Below are 17,958 nucleotides of genomic sequence, written 5' to 3'. Positions count from 1 at the left end.
GAAGGGAAAGTAGAGAGAAAAGAATATTGACTGTAATTATTTTGATATTAAAATAAAAATATATTTCCATCTCTGGCCCTGGAAATATGACTGAGCAGCAAAAAGATTTTGGCAGTCTCAGAGTACCTGGAGACCAACTGGAGATTAATTCAGACTGAAATGTTTTCTAAAACAATGTTAATTCATATTTGAGTCTGACTGTAAGGTTTTAAATTCATTAAGTATACTGGTGAATTTTAGAAATACTATTCCAAATGTCTTTTCAAAATCAAGATGTGGTTAATTTCAGGAATTTGACCTTTTGTCTCCCATGTCTCAACTTATACACCGGGTGAAGAAAAGACATTACATGAGAGAAGCAAAGGATATTAGTGCTACAAATCATGGAGTTTAATAGGTATGAAGCAGATGCACGGTTGTGTTTGGGTATAAGTCTACTTGAAGCACTTTTTATTTTAAGCAGGTGTGTAAGGAGAAAGCTCAGACCTGAATCTTGTGCTATCAGACTAATGGAACAATCTGCAAAATGTAATTAGTAATGAGTTAATTAACTAAGGCTGATTAGTTCATATACAACGTAGGAAAATTACTTCATTTCTCTTTGTGGTTAAACAAGTTTAAATTCCAAGGAGATTAATTAACTAACATGTGGGAAGCATCTTGGAAAACAACAAAATAAATAACAAAATACAGAGCCATAGACATTTAAATGTAAATAATTTTTTCTTACTCATGGTGCTTCTATGGTCATGTAATGTACCGGGGTTTTTGTAATATTTTATGGGAAAACTCGAACGAACTTTTTGGCCAACCCTATAAATATTCTCTAACCTTCTCTGTCTTCTCTTACCAAGAATAATAATCAGTATAGTAAGTAGATTTTAAAGTATAAGTCAACAGGATCTTTTCCGTGGAGGTTCTTAGCCTTTTTTTGGTGCCATGGAACACTCTGACAGCCTAGTGACGCTCACAGACTCATTTTTAAAGCATAAAACACTGAGGATTATAAAGAAAACTGATTAGTTTGTAATACAAGTATTACAGATTCACTGAATTCTGTCCATGGACATCTTGGGGATCCCTTAACCCATCAAATACCACTGTGATGTTTATATACTAAAAAAAAATTAACCTGAGCTGAAAGTAAGTTCTTAGGTTTAAATTTTTTGATTTCACAGTATTCACCCACCATCTCACCACCACTACAACATGTTTCTCTTTAGAGCCAGGTAATAAATGAGGACGGGCCAGACAAGGAATGTTTCATTTTTTATGATCTCTGTATCTTTGCTCAAATGTACCTGTACTTGCACACATTCAGCTACATGGGGCATGTTTTATGTCAAGCTCATCTTGAGAAAAGTTAAGTTACATAACGTTTGACCTTTTATAGGTGCCCTATATTAGACAACTGGGAACTTAAAAAATTTTTTTAAATAAATTTGTTTATTTATTTTTGGCTGCACTGGATCTTCGTTGCTGCACGCGGGCTTCCTCTAGTTGCGGCGAGCGGGGGCTACTCTTCGCTGTGGTGCGCCAGCTTCTTATTGCGGTGGCTTCTCTTGTTGCGGAGCACAGGCTCTAGGCGCACGGGCTTCAGTAGCTGTAGTTGTGGCGCACGGGCTTAGTTGCTCCGCGGCATGTGGGATCTTCCTGGACCAGGGCCGAACCCTGCAATCCCCTGCACTGGCAGGCGGATTCTCAACCACCGCGCCACCAGGGAAGTCCCCAAGTAGGAACTTTTGATCTGAATATTTTAAGGCCTAAAAACACTATGGCCATAATCACAGAGTGCAGACAACTTTCACTGGTTAATTTTCTACATCTATGATGAAGAAGAAATAATAAAATAATTATTAATAAAGTGATACAAAAATGTATTTTACCAAAACTGTTTTTTTCTGAGGAGAATTCTGACCCTGCCTGGCAGATGGGTGGTCTTCAATTCAGGGACATGTCCTAGTTATGTTCCCAAATCCTAATGTTTATATTCAGGTTCTTCTTTGTAGTCCGTCCTTATTTAAAACTCAGTGGAGAAAAGTCAAGTGCAGAGAGGAATGCCTGAGGTTCTGCAGTCTATTCATTCTCTAGTTCGGGGTTTCTCATCCTTTCTTCTTCCCCAACACACATGACGAGCGGCACAATCCTACCTTTGATTCACTGTGGAAGAGGTTCTTAACCCAGGAGGAAGGGAAGACAATTTGCAATGTGAATTTAAACTGCTCTCCTACTTCTGGCCCCCAAACCGAAAGACCACTGCCTTATGTCTCTTGTTATTCTTTTTTTTTGCGGTACCTGGGCCTCTCACTGCTGTGGCCTCTCCCGTTGCAGAGCACAGGCTCCGGACGCGCAGGCTCAGCGGCCATGGCTCACGGGCCCAGCCGCTCCGTGGCATGTGGGATCTTCCCGGACCGGGGCACAAACCTGTGTCCCCTGCATCGGCAGGCGGACTCTCAACCACTGCGCCACCAGGGAAGCCCCTCTTGTTATTCTTGACTTGAGCCAAAGGTCACCTGGACTTGCATCATTCTGTCCCTTCCTAAGCCACATATTTCATTTATGAAACTGGGGTTGAGGGGCATCATGATAACAACTGCTAAGATTTACTGAGTGCTCGCTACTCGTGAGGAACTGGGCTAAACGTTTCATGTGCACGTTCTCATCTAATCTGCACAGTGACCCCAAGAGAGAAGTGTATTATCTTCACGTTTCAGAAGAGAAAACTGGGCTGAGAAAGCTTATGTCACTTATTTAGCTCATGCAGCTAGAAAGTGGCTGACGGGGGATTTGAACCCAAGCAGTCTGACTCCAGAGCTGAAGCTCCTAAACAAGCAAATACATGCTGTGGAGAACATTATTCACTCTACCCAGTGTCCTCTTAGTTATTTTCTATCAGAAGACGTTTTCCTCTGGACTGAAGAAGCAGGGAAATCTGTCCTCTTAAGTTCCTGGATTGTGTGTATCTTGGGGACATGAAGACCCTTAACTTAGATTAATTTCCTCTTACCACTGGGTGCCAGGAAGCTGAAAGCCAGACTGATGGGCTTTCTTTTATAGAAACTTACAATAGATACATTATGAAGTAATCCTAAACCTGGCTTTTCATTATCCTGTTATTTTCCTTTGCCTCTTTTTTTTTTTTTTTTTTTGGATCTCGCACATATACTGATAAATTAATTTTTAAGCATAAGCTGGTATACAAAGAAGTAAATGGTAATTGCTAACTAGTGCTCCACAAAAAAGCAGTGGCTGGGAGTTCATAACTGTGAAATGGTGGTGACCCTATCTACTGGACTCAACTCATACGGTGACAGTGAAAGACAAAGTTTGTGAAAGCCATTAGAAAGTTCAAGTTTTAGATAACATTTGAGAAGAGAAGAGCCATTCTATAATCAATAATATTGGGAAAAAATCTAAGTTTTGATGCTCTGAAACATATACCTCCACTATATATTTAGAATAAAGTTAGAAAACCATTATACAAGTGATACGTACCTGGAAAATACCTTTCTGGAACTTTGGAAATGTAGAATAGGAAAGCAAGAAGAGCAATCACATACATCACAATTACACGGGGTGCAAAGTCCTGAAAAGCAAAACATATTTTTTCACAGATCTTGCCTACTGTGATTGAATTCTCAATTTCTTATACATCTAATTCATAGAATTAGACAACACACAGGAGTAGAATTCATAGGTGGGATTTAAGTGTGTTAAATCTGAATTGCTTTTGCGGACAGTCTCCAATGAGAGAAAGCTTGCTCTCAATACTTCAGGAAGCAGTCCAGAGGACTGGAACACAGAGACAACGCTAAAGGTCAGGGCACCAGGGCAGCTAAAGCTTCAACATAGTTTAGGTCCTAAGGGCGTCCAACTCCATCTCCAACATAGGTGCCTGGGTGGAATACATATGGGAATGGAGTTGCCAGCTGAATAAGGAGAGACTAAACAGGGATTTGTGGCTGGAAAAGAGCCAAGAGGCTTGGCCCAACAATGAAATCTGTTCCACCATCCCAGATAAATGGCTCTCTTGAATACTACTCTACAAAGCAGTCCATCTCACAGCTCTCTTGGAAAGCTTTTCCTTGCTCTAAGAAAATCAGCCAGCTCTAATTTATACATGCTGTTCCTAATTCTGGTTATAAACCTAATTTACCAAGAAGCCATTTAAGAAATAAAGACAAATTATTTCTCTTCCCTCTAACAGATATTTGAGAATCATCATGGGCCCCCTTCCCTAAATCCTATATCCTCAGACTAATCAACCTCAGATTTTGCAAACATTCTAGAACACAGCTTCACCCTGCCTCCCAGGATTAGCTCTTTGGAGCTTTTCATCTTTGGTTATGTGCCTCTCTTTCCATCTTTTTTTGCTGAACACAGGATTGTTCCTTTTTTTTTCTCTTCCCTTTTCTGAATTTCTTCAAAATCTACTGGCTTAATGGGTCTGGTTCTCTTTCTTTGTCACCATAAGCATAAAAGGATGTGTTTCCCTCATCCCAAAATTTCACTCACTTCTATGTCAGTAATTAGCTATTCATTTCTGGTTAGAATTAAATCTAGAGTGGCACTTCCCCATTCTATTTTCTGGACATCGAAACTGTCAGAAAAACAATGTTTTCACAGATATTAGAATCACTGAAGTTATTCCTCACTACTATCTCACCTTTCTCCCAATTTCCTAATCTTATAAAGAAAGCATCACCATCATCCTCAAGTTGGCAAAATAGCCAGATCATATCACTCAGTTCACTACACCACAGACTTCCTTTCTTTTGTTTTATATGTGGATGCTTTCCACCATGCTGTTGCCGACAGTATGTAAGCCTACTTTTAGTCCCTCTCTTGTAAAAAAAAATATATTCCTTTGAATAAAACCTGCATTTAAATCCCTATATTCCAAAGGTCCCATTGCAACAAGTGTATGCGATTTCTTCTAGATTTCTTGGCATAATTAGTTATGTTAAAAATTCTCAAGTTTACTCTCTAGCACACACTTAAGGCATTTTTATATAAATCTCTAAGAACTTAAGTCTTACTTCTAATTCCCTTCTCAAGCATGCTGAGGAATTCTCACCGAGGCTCTTCCTAATGTACTCCAACTGTTCCCTCACAATAACTAACTGTCTTTTTTTTTTTTTTTTTTTTTTTTTTGCGATACACGGGCCTCCCACTGCTGCGGCCCCTCCCGCTGCGGAGCACAGGCTCCGGACGCGCAGCCTCAGCGGCCATGGCTCACGGGCCCAGCCGCTCCGCGGCATGTGGGATCTTCCCGGACCAGGGCACGAACCCGTGTCCCCCGCATCGGCAGGCGGACCCTCAACCACTGCGCCACCAGGGAAGCCCCTGTCTTTTATTTTTCAATATATTTTCCTTGCTGGGTGGAATATGCTCCCATGGCTGTAGCTACCAAGACAGTAATGACTGTCAAATCTCCATCACTAGTCTAAGCTAAATCCAGACCCTATCTCCACCTTTACATCCCACGGGTACTTCAAACTCAGGTCCAAGAAGAAATCCTTCCCAACTCCTTTTCCTCCACAAACAAACAAACAAATCAACTGCTCCTACTGGCATCATCCCTGCCTCAGATGACAAAGCTGGAAACTTGGGAATCCTCCTCTACAGTAAGGACTTGGGTATTTACAAGCTATGGGAAACACATAACAGAGAGAGAATTAAGAATGTGTCATCTCATAGAAATACAACTCAGAAGAAAATAGTTAGACTTCTATCACTACAAGGTATGCTTATTTATTTATATAGATGTGAAAAATTATTGCATCATTATGCAATTAGAAATATGCCCTCAAATGACAAAGATCCACCTTCTTGGCCTGATTACATTACTTTACCGAAAGGAATAAAATTGAAAGGACAAAAAAAAAGAAGGGAAAAATATTGACCACACTCAACCTACCTGTACAATAGGAGCACCGATTCCTCCATTGAGCCAAACCCAGTGAAGAGTAGGGATCACTCCATATCCCGAAACAGAACAAAAGATGATAGAACGGAGCCTCTGCCACTGCTGTGTGAGGTAATTGGGATGAATCTGAGCAAAGAACACCGCCAGGATCATAGCAAGCACTGTGATCAAGTACACTTGACGCCAGTACTAGAATAAAAGGAAATCACATTTTAATTGTTATTAACAATAAGGGAAGGAAAAGAGTAATTTTCAGTTTTGGCTTCTACATTACACATACACATTCCAAACTCTATTTATTTGGTATTTTCATTTCCAAACATGATTGCCTTTCTTCCTTAAAACAACGCATGTTGCATACAACTGCTAGGTTTCTTAGGATGATAAACCAGACCCCAAAGTGAGATGGTAAAGAACACATTTATTCACACAAAAGCATCTCCTGAGTACCTATTATAGGCCGGGGCAATTTAAGTCCTGTGGAAACAAAGATGACTATGACAGGGGCTCTCTCAGTGGTTGAGCTCATAGGCTATGAGAGGGGCAGACATATAAACAAATTTATAATCTAATGATAAGTACTGTAACTGAGCTGTGAAGAGAATGTTGTAGAACTACAGAAGAGGGGCAATTGATACCTGGATTAGCTAAAAAATGCTTCACAGAGGAAATGACATCTCAGCTGGGCCTTGAGGAATATATAAGGTTTTCATGAGAAGAGGGAGCTCTCAAGGAAAAGGAACAGCACACAGAGCAAGGAAGTTTTACAAAGGGAGGCTGAAAGGCAGATGTACTGTCAGGCTAAGTATTTGTACTTTACCATGCTGGCACTGCGGGAATAGCAGAGTCCTTGAAGGATGAGATGACATGGTTGTTTTTCCAACTGACTTATTGGAATAACTCTGACATCAGTGAAAAATAGAGAGAGATGACAGGAAGCCAGCTAGCAGATATTATTACAGAATAATTGATTCAAGGAGAAAATAGGAGCATGGACTTTTGTTGAACAAGGTAGATGTTAGCACCAGATTCAGGAGACGTCTCTGAAATAAACTAAAGTCTTAATGGTTGACTGGATGTGTGAGAGGGCAGTAGAGGATGGCTCAACTGTTTCTAGTATGAAAGGCCATGCAAATGGCTTGTACTAATGAGCAAATGAACAAAGATGATCCAGAGTGTGTATGTGTGTATGTGTGTGTGTGTTGGTGGGAGAAAATGGGGAAGCATGAAAGAATGTTCATTTAAAAATATATCAAGGGGCTTCCCTGGTGGCGCAGTAGTTGGGAATCCGCCTGCCAATGCAGGGGACACGGGTTCGAGCCCTGGTTCGGGAGGATCCCACATGCTGTGGAGCAGCTGGGCCCATGCGCCACAACTGCTGAGCCTGTGCTCTAGAGCCTGCGCACCTAGAGCCGGTGCTCCAAGACGAGAGAGGCCACCGCAACGAGAGGCCCATGAACGGCAATGAAGAGTAGCCCCCGCTCACCGCAACTAAAAAGAAAGCCCACGCGCAGCAATGAAGACCCAACGCAGCCAAAAGTAAAAATTAAAAATGAATGTCATTCTTTAACACATTATCTGTGAATAAAGTTTGAAAAAATATATATATATATCAAGTTTGAAGGACTTATAGAATATTTAGGTATCTAAATGAGCAGTTGAAAAGCTGGTCTTGAAGCCTCAAAAGTTAGCATCACCTAGGACAGAGTTCTTAACCGGGGCTCCAAGGACTTCTCTGGGACCATTACACTTCTTGAAATTCACACGTCAAAATGACTGGTCAGTTTGTGCCCAAACGCACATTATCTGGGATGGAGGGTCCATAGTTTTCAATCTCATTCTCAAAGCAGCCTGTGTTCCTTAAAAGGTAAAGAGCCACTATAGCAACTGAATATTTGGAAATGATAAGATACCAGAGGGAAGAAAACATTTCCTTTAAATGATCATGGACTGTATTAGCTCTAACAGTCCTTTTTTTCCCTCTTTAATCTACCATGGACTCTATTAGCTCTAACAGTCCTTTTTTTCCCTCTTTAATCTACCTTGGACTTCTAGTTTTTCTGAAAAGAGATTTACAAAAAGTGTCCCACTAGTCTTTTTGATGACCAGATATATTTGGGAAGAGGTAAACAAAAAACAGGTTTCAGAGAAATACATAATAAGCAAAACAATTCTAATATTACATGACTATACTCACAAGCCTTTTTTTTTTAAAGATACAGTTTCATGCAAAATGAATAAGTTGTGAAAGGTGAGTAGATACGAATAGTTTACTACTAAAAGCAAATCAATTTACAAGGTAAATGGCATGTACATTTAATTTTATGCTTATGCTCCAACGTAATCAGGCCTAAAAAGCAAATGGCTCACATATAAGTGGCTACAATTAATAATGTTCTTACATTCAAACCAAATTATGATTTTTCACTTTGCTAGTATAACACTCCAGCAGTGTTGACAGTTTTCTATTATTGCGTAGCAACAAAGGTCCTACTTAAGAATTCCCAACAGTCAGAGGACCCCTGCACTGCAGCCAATCTTCCTAGAAAGTGAAGGCTGGGGATATGGCTTGGACCACCTGCTCCACGGGGAGGGCTCGGGCACGACAGGCTCTAGTCCTGTGACTAGTAGGTACACTGCACCTGGGAGAGCGGCTCAGTCTTGGCTCTGAAAGGGAAGGAACTAAAAGGATAAACAGAAAACAAAAAAAAAGTATGGTAGGAGAGCAGGAGGAAAAGAGAGTAGGGTCAATGGGGACTTTCTAAATGGGAGGCCTTGAGATGTACTGAGCCCTCAGGAAGATTCAGTTTGCCTTCTTAGCTGAGACATGAGGAGAGGAGGTAGTTTGGTTGGCCAGCATATTTAGATCAGTTGCTGTATAATTTGATCACAGTGTTTCAAATGCTGCTTTGCACAAGGCAAAAACTGACTTTTGTAACTCTAGGGTCAGAAAGAAGAGTTGATCTAGAACTCACAATAGACAAATGTTTGTTAAAGACGCTCACAACCCATCTGGTCTGTCTCTAGGCCTGCCTCCAAACATAAGGCTAAGGAAAGGAAAACATATTTCTTATATAAGAATATGGGTCAACACACTCGCAGATATACCTTTTGTTTTTTTCTCACTGAGAGAGGAGTAAAGGATAAGAAGGGAACATGGAAAGCAGCAGCTAACTTCATAATTTTAACAAGTGCTAACTTTACCTTCAACTCTATAAACACAAAAATAAAAGATATATAATGTACATCTGAGGAACCATGCAGCTATATGGGTTTAGTGGGGAAACATTAATAATTTAATGTTTACGTTAAGTTTCAGAAAATAACGACATATATATATTATTTTCCATTCCTTTCCAAGTTAGTGAAAGGAATAGGAACTGATAATAGATGTTAGAAATCACAGGGCCCTTTTGAAAAAGGAGTTTATGCCTCCACCAGACTTTCGTTTCTTCTATAAGTTAGTTAATTATGTGCTTATTCAGAAGTTCAAGGGAACCACGGCAAGAACACCCAAGACCTATATTAGAAAGGTAGAATGTAAAATGTTTTAAGTTACTTACATTATTACAATAAAATGCATAAAATACGCCGGAGACATAGCAGCCCAGTATTCCAATAGAAATTCCTGCATAATCTAATGCCATCCATCTTCGACAGGTTTTTTCTGATCGATGGCATGAAAAAAGATGATAGCCCACAGAGCAAAGCATACAGACCTATGGAAAATAAAACAAATCTTAGCAAGGTCAAACAAACAAACAAAAAAACAAAAGCAACTCATGCATGATGTTCATGGAAGTGGTCAGGTCAAGTCCAGGCTTTTCAGCCAAACAGACCTGGACATGGACCCTAGCTTTGTGCCTGACTATATGTCATTTCCCTAAGCCTCAGTTCCTCATGGGTAAAATGGGGACAACAATCATAAAGAAAGAAATCTGGGCTTCCCTGGTGGCGCAGTGGTTGAGAGTCCGCCTGCCGATGCAGGGGACGTGAGTTCGTGCCCCGGTCCGGGAGGATCCCACATGCCGCGGAGCGGCTGGGCCCGTGAGCCATGGCCGCTGAGCCTGCGCGTCGGGAGCCTGCGCTCCGCAACGGGAGAGGCCACAACAGTGAGAGGCCCGCATACCGCAAAAAAAAAAAAAAAAAAAGAAAGAAATCTATAACGATAACTACTTTATAACATAAAAAATTTAATGAACAGTGTAGTAGAAGGAAATCTACTGAGGCTTATTTTGATCTATGAATAAGTTTCCCTTTAAAAACTACTTATTACAGAATACAGGTCCTTAAAGAAAAATAAATCAAAGAATATGGAATTGTATGATGTAAAAAAAAATAAACCCCTCCCAGTCAATCTATTCTCCAGTGGGAGCCACTGATAACATCTTTTTTGTGTCCTTCCAGATATTTTCAATGAACATATCAAACACTTAGGATATAGAAGTCCACACACACAAGAACACCATATATACTTCTTTATCAAACGGAATCATATAGTCTGTTCTGCTATTTGTTTTTTTCACTTAATTTAAGACCTTTTATGTCTGTATGAGACTTCACTGTCTAGAGTTTACTTCTAAGTTAAACATAGCTTTGCTGTGTTCAAGGAAAAATAATTATGACTTATGCTGACTTTATACATTATCAAATTGAGAGCAAAGCTAATGTAATTCTATCAGTTGCTCTGAAGATTGATAAGGTTTCTACAGCTGAACTCCCTCTAGCAACTGAATACCTACTGCGTGTCATACAGTGGGGATACAAAGATGAAACCTCTACTCTCAAAGAGATTTTTCAGAAACAAGTGAACAAACGGTGATGTAGGAAGTCCTATAGGAAAAGTTGGTGCAGAGCACAGTTAGAAGATAGAGAAGGGAGACTACCAGGTCTGTGGGTGCATGTGCGTACTTGTGGGTGGGAGTGATGGGCGGAAAAGAGCTACATATTTCATGTAAGGGTTGCCACCTGAGCTGCACCTTAAGTTGCCCTGGCATTCATCAAGGATATAAATAAAAGTGTGCACAGGTTTATTGGAGGGTCCATAGGAAAAGCAGCATATTGAGAAACACAGCAGCATTAAGGGATGCTATGTGGCCTTCTTCATGATATGACTATGACAGATCCTATATATCAGGGAGTTTTAACTTCAGTATTATGGCCTCTGTGTGATACGTCTGAAAATTTTAAGTGCACCCTTACAGAAAGGCTGAGATGAGAGGTTACAGGCATAGCCCTAGGAAGCAATGACTAGAGCCTACACTAAACCAGGGACAGTGGGGGTAGGGAAAATGGGCCAGATAAATGGTCATCTAGCTATTCTGTAGTCTGGCCATTAAACAAACCTAAGTCCCCATAGCCTCAATATCAATATTCAAAACAAGGTTCCTAGCCACAATCTCACTTCTTCATCCACTATCTAAAATCCTTAACAGTCTGTGGCTTTGGCTACTACAAGTCAGAGTTTATTGACCCAATTAAACATAACTCTAAGAAGCTTGGTTATTTGTTTTCTCTGATTATCCTTGAAATAAAACACAGTACATTCAGAGAACATGAAGGTGTATATTCTCACTGACAGGGAAAGATCTCATTATCACAATGCCGAGAGACACAAAACAGCAAGCGCAGGGATGATCACAGCTCAGAAGGAGGTAGATAGGAAAGGTAGGCAGGCAGGTGTGAGGCAGCTGTGAGAAACAAACGTCTGGAGGAATCTGAACCCAAATGTCAAATGTGGAAGTGGAATTTCAAATGACTTTTACTTTCTTCCAAATACTTTTGTGTTTGCTTGCATTTCTACATGAGTATATGTTATAGTAATAATAACAACAATAAAGCTGATTTCATTGTGAAAAGGAAAATAAAAGTGGAAAGAGAAAAACTACAGTATCAAGAGGAAAGTAAAATATATGGTATTCACAGAGAACATCTGAGTTTTAGAAAAGGTAACCTAGACTTAGTACGTTCTGTTTTAAAAGGGATGTGTTGTTAGAGTTGCTTAAAAAACGGACTGAAAAATTATCTGACGTTGAGCATGTCTCCGTTTTCTGGAAAGTTTCCTTCTGTGGCGTATCTCACTCCATCCAGGTGGACAGGTAATTACAGCATGACATCCTACATCTAAGCTCCTTGCCATGATAACCAAATGCCTCGGGATCTGGCTCCTGCCTCTCTCTCCAGCCTTACCTTTCTCCATTTTCCTGGGGTTTAACCACAAACACCAGCACCTACAGGTCCAGAAGGTGCTAAGCTGTCTCTTGCTTCTGGGCCTTTAGGCACTCTTTTTTCTGCTCACCTATCTGGGTGACTTGATCTTTATGACAGGCTGGTTTTGTTCAGCACTGTATTCCCGATGCCTACCTTAGTGCCTGGATATAGATAAGAGGTATTAAAAAGGTATTTCTTGAACTGAATGTTAATGAACTGAATCTAGGGAAAGATGTTCTCAGATTCTATTCTTCTCTAATATAGAAAGACTTCAAAGCCCCTAAAATTACATCCTACCATTCAGAATGTACTCTATTAATCTGGTTGGTAGGAAAGCACTGAGCACGTAAAAAGGGTAGAAGTGAAAAGAGTAAAAATGTTATATCTTAAAAAAAATTAAATGTAAATCAATATTAATACATATATTTATGGTTTACCATGCTGACTCTAAGAATTTGGGGAAATTGGGTGAACGAGTTATAAATATAATTTCATAAAAATAAAAATAATAAAAATGGTATCTGTAAGTACGGAAAATGTGCTCGTTTGTCTTTAGAAGCTGTACTGTGTGTAACAGAAAGGTCAGTGCACTAGCAGTTAGGAGAAGAGGATTCTACTGCCCTGCTGAACAATCCTGAGCAAGTCACTCTAAACACTTTGGGTGCTTCTTCATTGGCAGTTGTTTTAATTATTTCGTCTTCTCAGTTTTGCAATGCGCTGCTTTCTTAAACCATTATGAAAATGAATGTGTGCTCCCTGAAATAACATCAGCTGTGGCTGGGTGGATAAAGGGCAGGCCTGGGATAGAGGAAAACATGTGGGATCCTCAAAGGAGATAATATCTGTATAACAGTAGAGTCTAAACCAATTTTTCTTATATTAAGCACATCTTAGTCTATAAGATACATCTAAAAATTAAGTATGGAGAAATTGATTCATTTCCATTTTAAAAATTGGGATAGATTTTAAAGAGACGTTTAGGCTCCGATCAGGACAAAAATTAAACCTGAGAAAGAGTATACTTTAAAAAACACTTAAAGAAAAAATAATTTTCTAATAAGGACACAAAAATACAGAGTATTCTTTCCCTCAAAGAAATTTAAAATATGGTTCTAGGAGCTAGAATTAGAAGAAAAGGGGGAGAGAGATGTTCCCGGTGTGTTTCTTGATCGTTTAAGTCCAAAGTTTTGAGTCAAATGATGAAGGCCTGAAACTGACTATTACACAATGAAAGCAACACCTGTGCAGTTTACTTATCGATTCCCCTCTCGGAGTAGCGGCAGGTTAGCTGCAGGAAGTGCTGGCCTACGTTTGGAGGCAGAGGCATGATAGCTTTTTCTTTTCATTTTTATGATTTTTTGTACTCTCTGCATTTTTTTTAAATTTAAAAAATATCAACTGGATTTTGGTCCACATTAGTTTTCTTTTTCAGAATTGCCTGTTTGAAAAATTATTAAACATAACTTTTAAGGGCACTTTGTTACAGATCCCGGAAGAAGAATTAAAGTGCTGAGGAACACATACAAGAGGTCACAGAGAAGAAACTGAAAGTATCTGAAATCAGGCACGTGTAAAAGGCCCAAAGGAAATTAACATTAAAGTGAGAGAAAAGATTAATACCAACAAAACAAGACATTAAAATTAAGATAGTATGGAAACAACAAATACAAAAGGCATAGACATATAAAAGATGAGAAAGCTTCCCAAACAAGTTTTAAGCAGACAACGGAGTTCTACTTCAGTCGGCAAATACAGTACAGAGATTCCTATCTTTGTATTAATCTTAAAGCAGAGAGGTCTAAAAAAAGGAAGAGAAAAGAAAGAAATTCTCTCAATCTTTAAAACTTACTGGATTTCAAATATACTCTATTAACATCCAAATACGCTCTCATAAAAACGTCCTCTGGATGCTTATATTATGAAAGTGCATAAGCTAACCTATATGCTATTTGGGGGCTCTTTAAAGCAAGTTGTGGGTGTGAAGTAAGGTCACCTGCCCAAGCTTGTCTGACTAAAGTTCTCTTTACCAATAATAGTGTTTGTGAAATGACTTACCTGGAAGCAGAAAAGGCAAATAGAACAAATTACAAAGTCTTCCCTGGAGGCACTTGCTGAAGGTAACACAGATGTCATGTCATATATTCCCAGCGCGAAGAAGAGAAAGAAACCCAGCAAATGACTCCAGATGTTTACCGTCTCATTAGATAAAATAAACAAACTGGAAAAAAACAAACGTGCAGCTCAGATTCATATCTGTTTGCTCACTGTCAGCATTTAAAAGGTTATGGACAATTTTGGGGATTATCTAATACTTGCTACTTTAAGCCCTTAACCCCATCTTTACCTTTCTAAATTTGATATACCATCTCCATCAATCCTGGGATCTTACAGTTTTTTCTTGCTCACCTCTATTATACTTACCATTTCCTTCCTCAATTAGAGTTATTTATGTATAAATTCCAGCTCATCCTCCAGCTTATCAACTCCCTGATGGCTGGCATGATTCATCTTTATGACACTACTGTTCCAAGTACAGTGTCTTGCTCAGATTAGATGCTAAATGTCTACAGAAATGAATGTGCGGATTAAAACTGCGTGCTAGCTACCATACTCTGACACTCAGTAATAGGTATCCGAAAACCCGCTAAGTATAAGGTTAGGCATGGACTTAAAATACCTTTTTAGTACTCATTACATGCAAGTGCAAAGTTAAATGGACTTGAGAGAAGCAGGATAAATGCAAATGGATCCACTGGAAATGTCCTTTAAGACAGGCATGCTGCAACAACTTTGCTGTGGTTGTTTTGAAAGCAAACTAGTTTCCAGGTGGCATGAGTTTATTCCTTTTTTGGAACGACAGGAGGTTACTTTTACTATCAGTACTAATTGCCCTCTTTCAATACGCCCTAACTGGTTTGAGTTTAAGTAGTCCTGGCAGTGCAGGCCAGTGCAGAGTGTTCCCCGCTGACCAGGAGTCACTGTCCCTTCACTCCAACCCTGGGCAACAAATTAGCTCTGGGATCATGAGCAAGTCACTTAACCTCTCTGGCTTCAATTTCTCCATCTCTAAAACAAGGGAGCTGGGTTAGATGCTGCTGCAAGTCCCTTCCAGCTCCTTCCTTAATTTTGTGAAATGTTTCTCCAGCTGTGGATAAGACTCATCAGATTATTGAAAGGTGATGTCATGACTAAAGGTTAAAATTCTCTTGCAAAATCTAATCTTTTGTTTAAAGTCTTTGACCTTCACTGATTCAGAATCTTATTGGTAAGCACTAACGTATAACTCTAATACTGAGTTTGCAGCAGTCACCATGGCTCACATTTTCCCATGCCATAAACATAGCAGGGTCTCACACAATCAGATGATCACCAAGGATAAAGTGGATCTTGTATCATGGATTTCAGGCTTTATCCTGTATAAGCATCAAGTATACAAACTACTTATACTGGGGAGTGGGGGAAGAGATGCAGGGATGTGAGGAGACACATCTAACCCCAGGACTGTTTGCCAGCCAATACCACATTCTGCCTGTTGCCTCAGAACTTTTCATTTGGTGAAACCCAGTATAACCTGATTAACTGAGCAGAGAGGCATAATCTTGGCATGCTCCTTCCAACTAACAGAGTATTGGCAGAACAGTTGTGACGTACAAAACCTCTCCTTATATCCAAATTTGTCCTTGACCCTCTAGACAAAGGGCAAAAGCTGAACCTGGAGAAGACCAAGCTGGTGGGAAGAGTGCTTAGCAGAATATCCCCCGTAGGGGATCTACTCTTATTCTATGAGAAGTTAGACCTATACTCTGTTCTGCTTCAAAATCAACAATCAACTTCATCATCATCTATTTGGCTTCAAATTCAATGACCATGGTGATAACAAGTCACCATTTATTGAGTGCTTATTATGTACCAGGCTCTGTGTAGCATTTTACATACACAATCCCATTTCGTCCTTACTACTTTCTGAGGCATATACTGTAATTACCCTCATTTTTACAAATGGGGAAAATAAGGCTGGGAGAGGTTAACTTTTGTTCAAGGTCCCACAGATGTTAAGTGGCAGATCTGCACACCCAAGTCTTTTTTACTCAACAGCCCAAGATCTAAAGCACTATATTTCACTCCTTAATCCATGAAATTTGGACCCTAATATTAGAATGCAGAGGTGAGTATAAAACTATTTAAGGCAACTGACTACCTGCTTTATCCTTGTGGAACTCTACATCCACAGCAGGGCCCAGCTCTGATTTCTTGTGTAATAACTTATGCAAAGCAGTCAATGGGGAGGAAAATGGCACTTAGGATTCAAATTGTGAAGTACTGTGGGCCATGCGTCGAAGCCAAGTAGGGATGGACACTGATGTCGCCTCGTGACCCTGAGTCAGAGAAGCACTTTAAAGGCAGGCAGGGCAAAGGAACTGGGGTAAGACCATGCCAAAAACAAGATCAAGAATCAAACATGTGGCTGCTGCTTGAACAATTCAATGGCTCACATTCCAGCAGTGGGGTTTGTCACTACAGTGACCTGGAGCTAACCAACATGGGTATCTTAATTCTCTTAAAGTGGGGTCCTGTAATTAAGTACATATAGGGAGTTTTAACAGAACGCTAGTGTAAGAACTAGAACACTAATTTTTCAGTTTTGTTTTTTTAAACCCAGGCTTTCAAGGGACTCAATTTTAAGAGTTTAAATGATGACGAAATTCCTTTTTTAAAGACACTTCTATAGTGCTCTAGTGGAGGGCAGTGCCTGTTATAGGCTCTCTTTGCTATAGTACTTTTCCCACACAGCGTTTTTTTTTTTACAATGGTTATTATGTAATAGTATAACTAGCTCTTTAATGTGTGTCACCCAGGCTAGACCTCAGTATTTTCATGAGAACAAGGGCCATACCTGCTGTTCTTTGCAGGAGCTGGTAGGGTGCCTGGCACCTAGCAGGGGTTCCATACTATCTGCTGCATGAATAAACCAGGATTTTTAAATGTATGGAATTGTGAACTTGTTTCCTATTATACAGGCATTTATCTGGCCCCAAACATCTGAATTTCCACAGGGTTGCCTTAAAAATAAACAAAGCTTAGGTATACACAGGGGCAAGTATGGCTCAGTCATTGTCAGTGGGGTCGATTCCAACATTTATCCCAATAAGCACCAAATGAGTAAAGGATGTAAAATTCCTTTGTAAAGAGTAAAGCCTCACAGGAGTTAGTGATTATGATCATTGTTACTATCATTAGTCCATGGATCAAGTAGCCCGGTGGCGGAAGAAGGAAAGACAACGAGAAAGGAGAGGTGGCAGAAAGGGATGAAAAGGTTGGGGCAGCTAGAAAATGATGGGCACGGAGAAACGCGGGGAAAGCAGCAGGCGGACCAGACAAAAAGGCTGTAGGTGAGGAGGAGGGGCCGCCGGCGCGCCCCCCAGGCGCACCCAGCGGAGGCGGCCAGACTGTACCTTTTGATACACAGCCTGGAGGGCAGGTAGGCCCGGTAGCCGTCGGTGATGTACGGGTTGTCCTTGAGGGACACGGGGATCTGCTCGTAGGTGTAGAGGCGGATGCCGCGGGGCACCAGGACGGGCCAGTACTGGTAGCTGCCCAGCTCGATATAATGTGCGCTCTTCAGCAGCTTCTGATGCATCTTTCCTGGCCGCCGCCGCTCCCCAAGCGGGGAGCTCGCCTAGGCCCCGCCTCCCCGGGGAGGGGGCTTCGCCCCCGCAGCCCCCGCCCCGGAGCCCGGACGTTGCGCGAGGTCCTACGGCCCTGCCGCTGCCCAGGCCGGGCTCCGCTCACAGTGGGGCCGCCGCCGTCAGCACCCCAGC

General features: G+C 40.6%; 1 protein-coding gene across 3 annotated transcripts in view; it reads right to left on the bottom strand.

Annotated features, from left to right (window-relative positions):
- Positions 1-17,958, bottom strand: part of PAQR3 (progestin and adipoQ receptor family member 3) — a 26,898-nt gene extending 8,940 nt beyond the window's left edge. For 2 of the 3 annotated variants that reach the window (XR_014293253.1, XM_082611659.1), the window contains exons 1-5: positions 17,593-17,958; positions 14,195-14,357; positions 9,493-9,648; positions 5,921-6,118; positions 3,496-3,586 (exon numbers count right to left, since the gene is read on the bottom strand). Coding sequence is in view for 2 of the 3 variants with exons in the window: in XM_082611659.1 (XP_082467785.1) it covers positions 3,496-3,586; positions 5,921-6,118; positions 9,493-9,648; positions 14,195-14,357; positions 17,593-17,777 (793 nt within the window). In the remaining variant the exon portion in view is untranslated. Of the gene's footprint in view, positions 1-3; positions 1,826-3,495; positions 3,587-5,920; positions 6,119-9,492; positions 9,649-14,194; positions 14,358-17,592 lie in introns of those variants that run through there. The other variant, XM_082611660.1, reaches the window with a different exon arrangement.

The sequence above is a fragment of the Mesoplodon mirus genome (genome assembly GCF_964341445.2).
Source record: "Mesoplodon mirus genome assembly, chromosome: 2".
Lineage (NCBI taxonomy): Eukaryota > Metazoa > Chordata > Mammalia > Artiodactyla > Ziphiidae > Mesoplodon > Mesoplodon mirus.
This window is presented reverse-complemented; position numbering and strand designations above follow the sequence as displayed.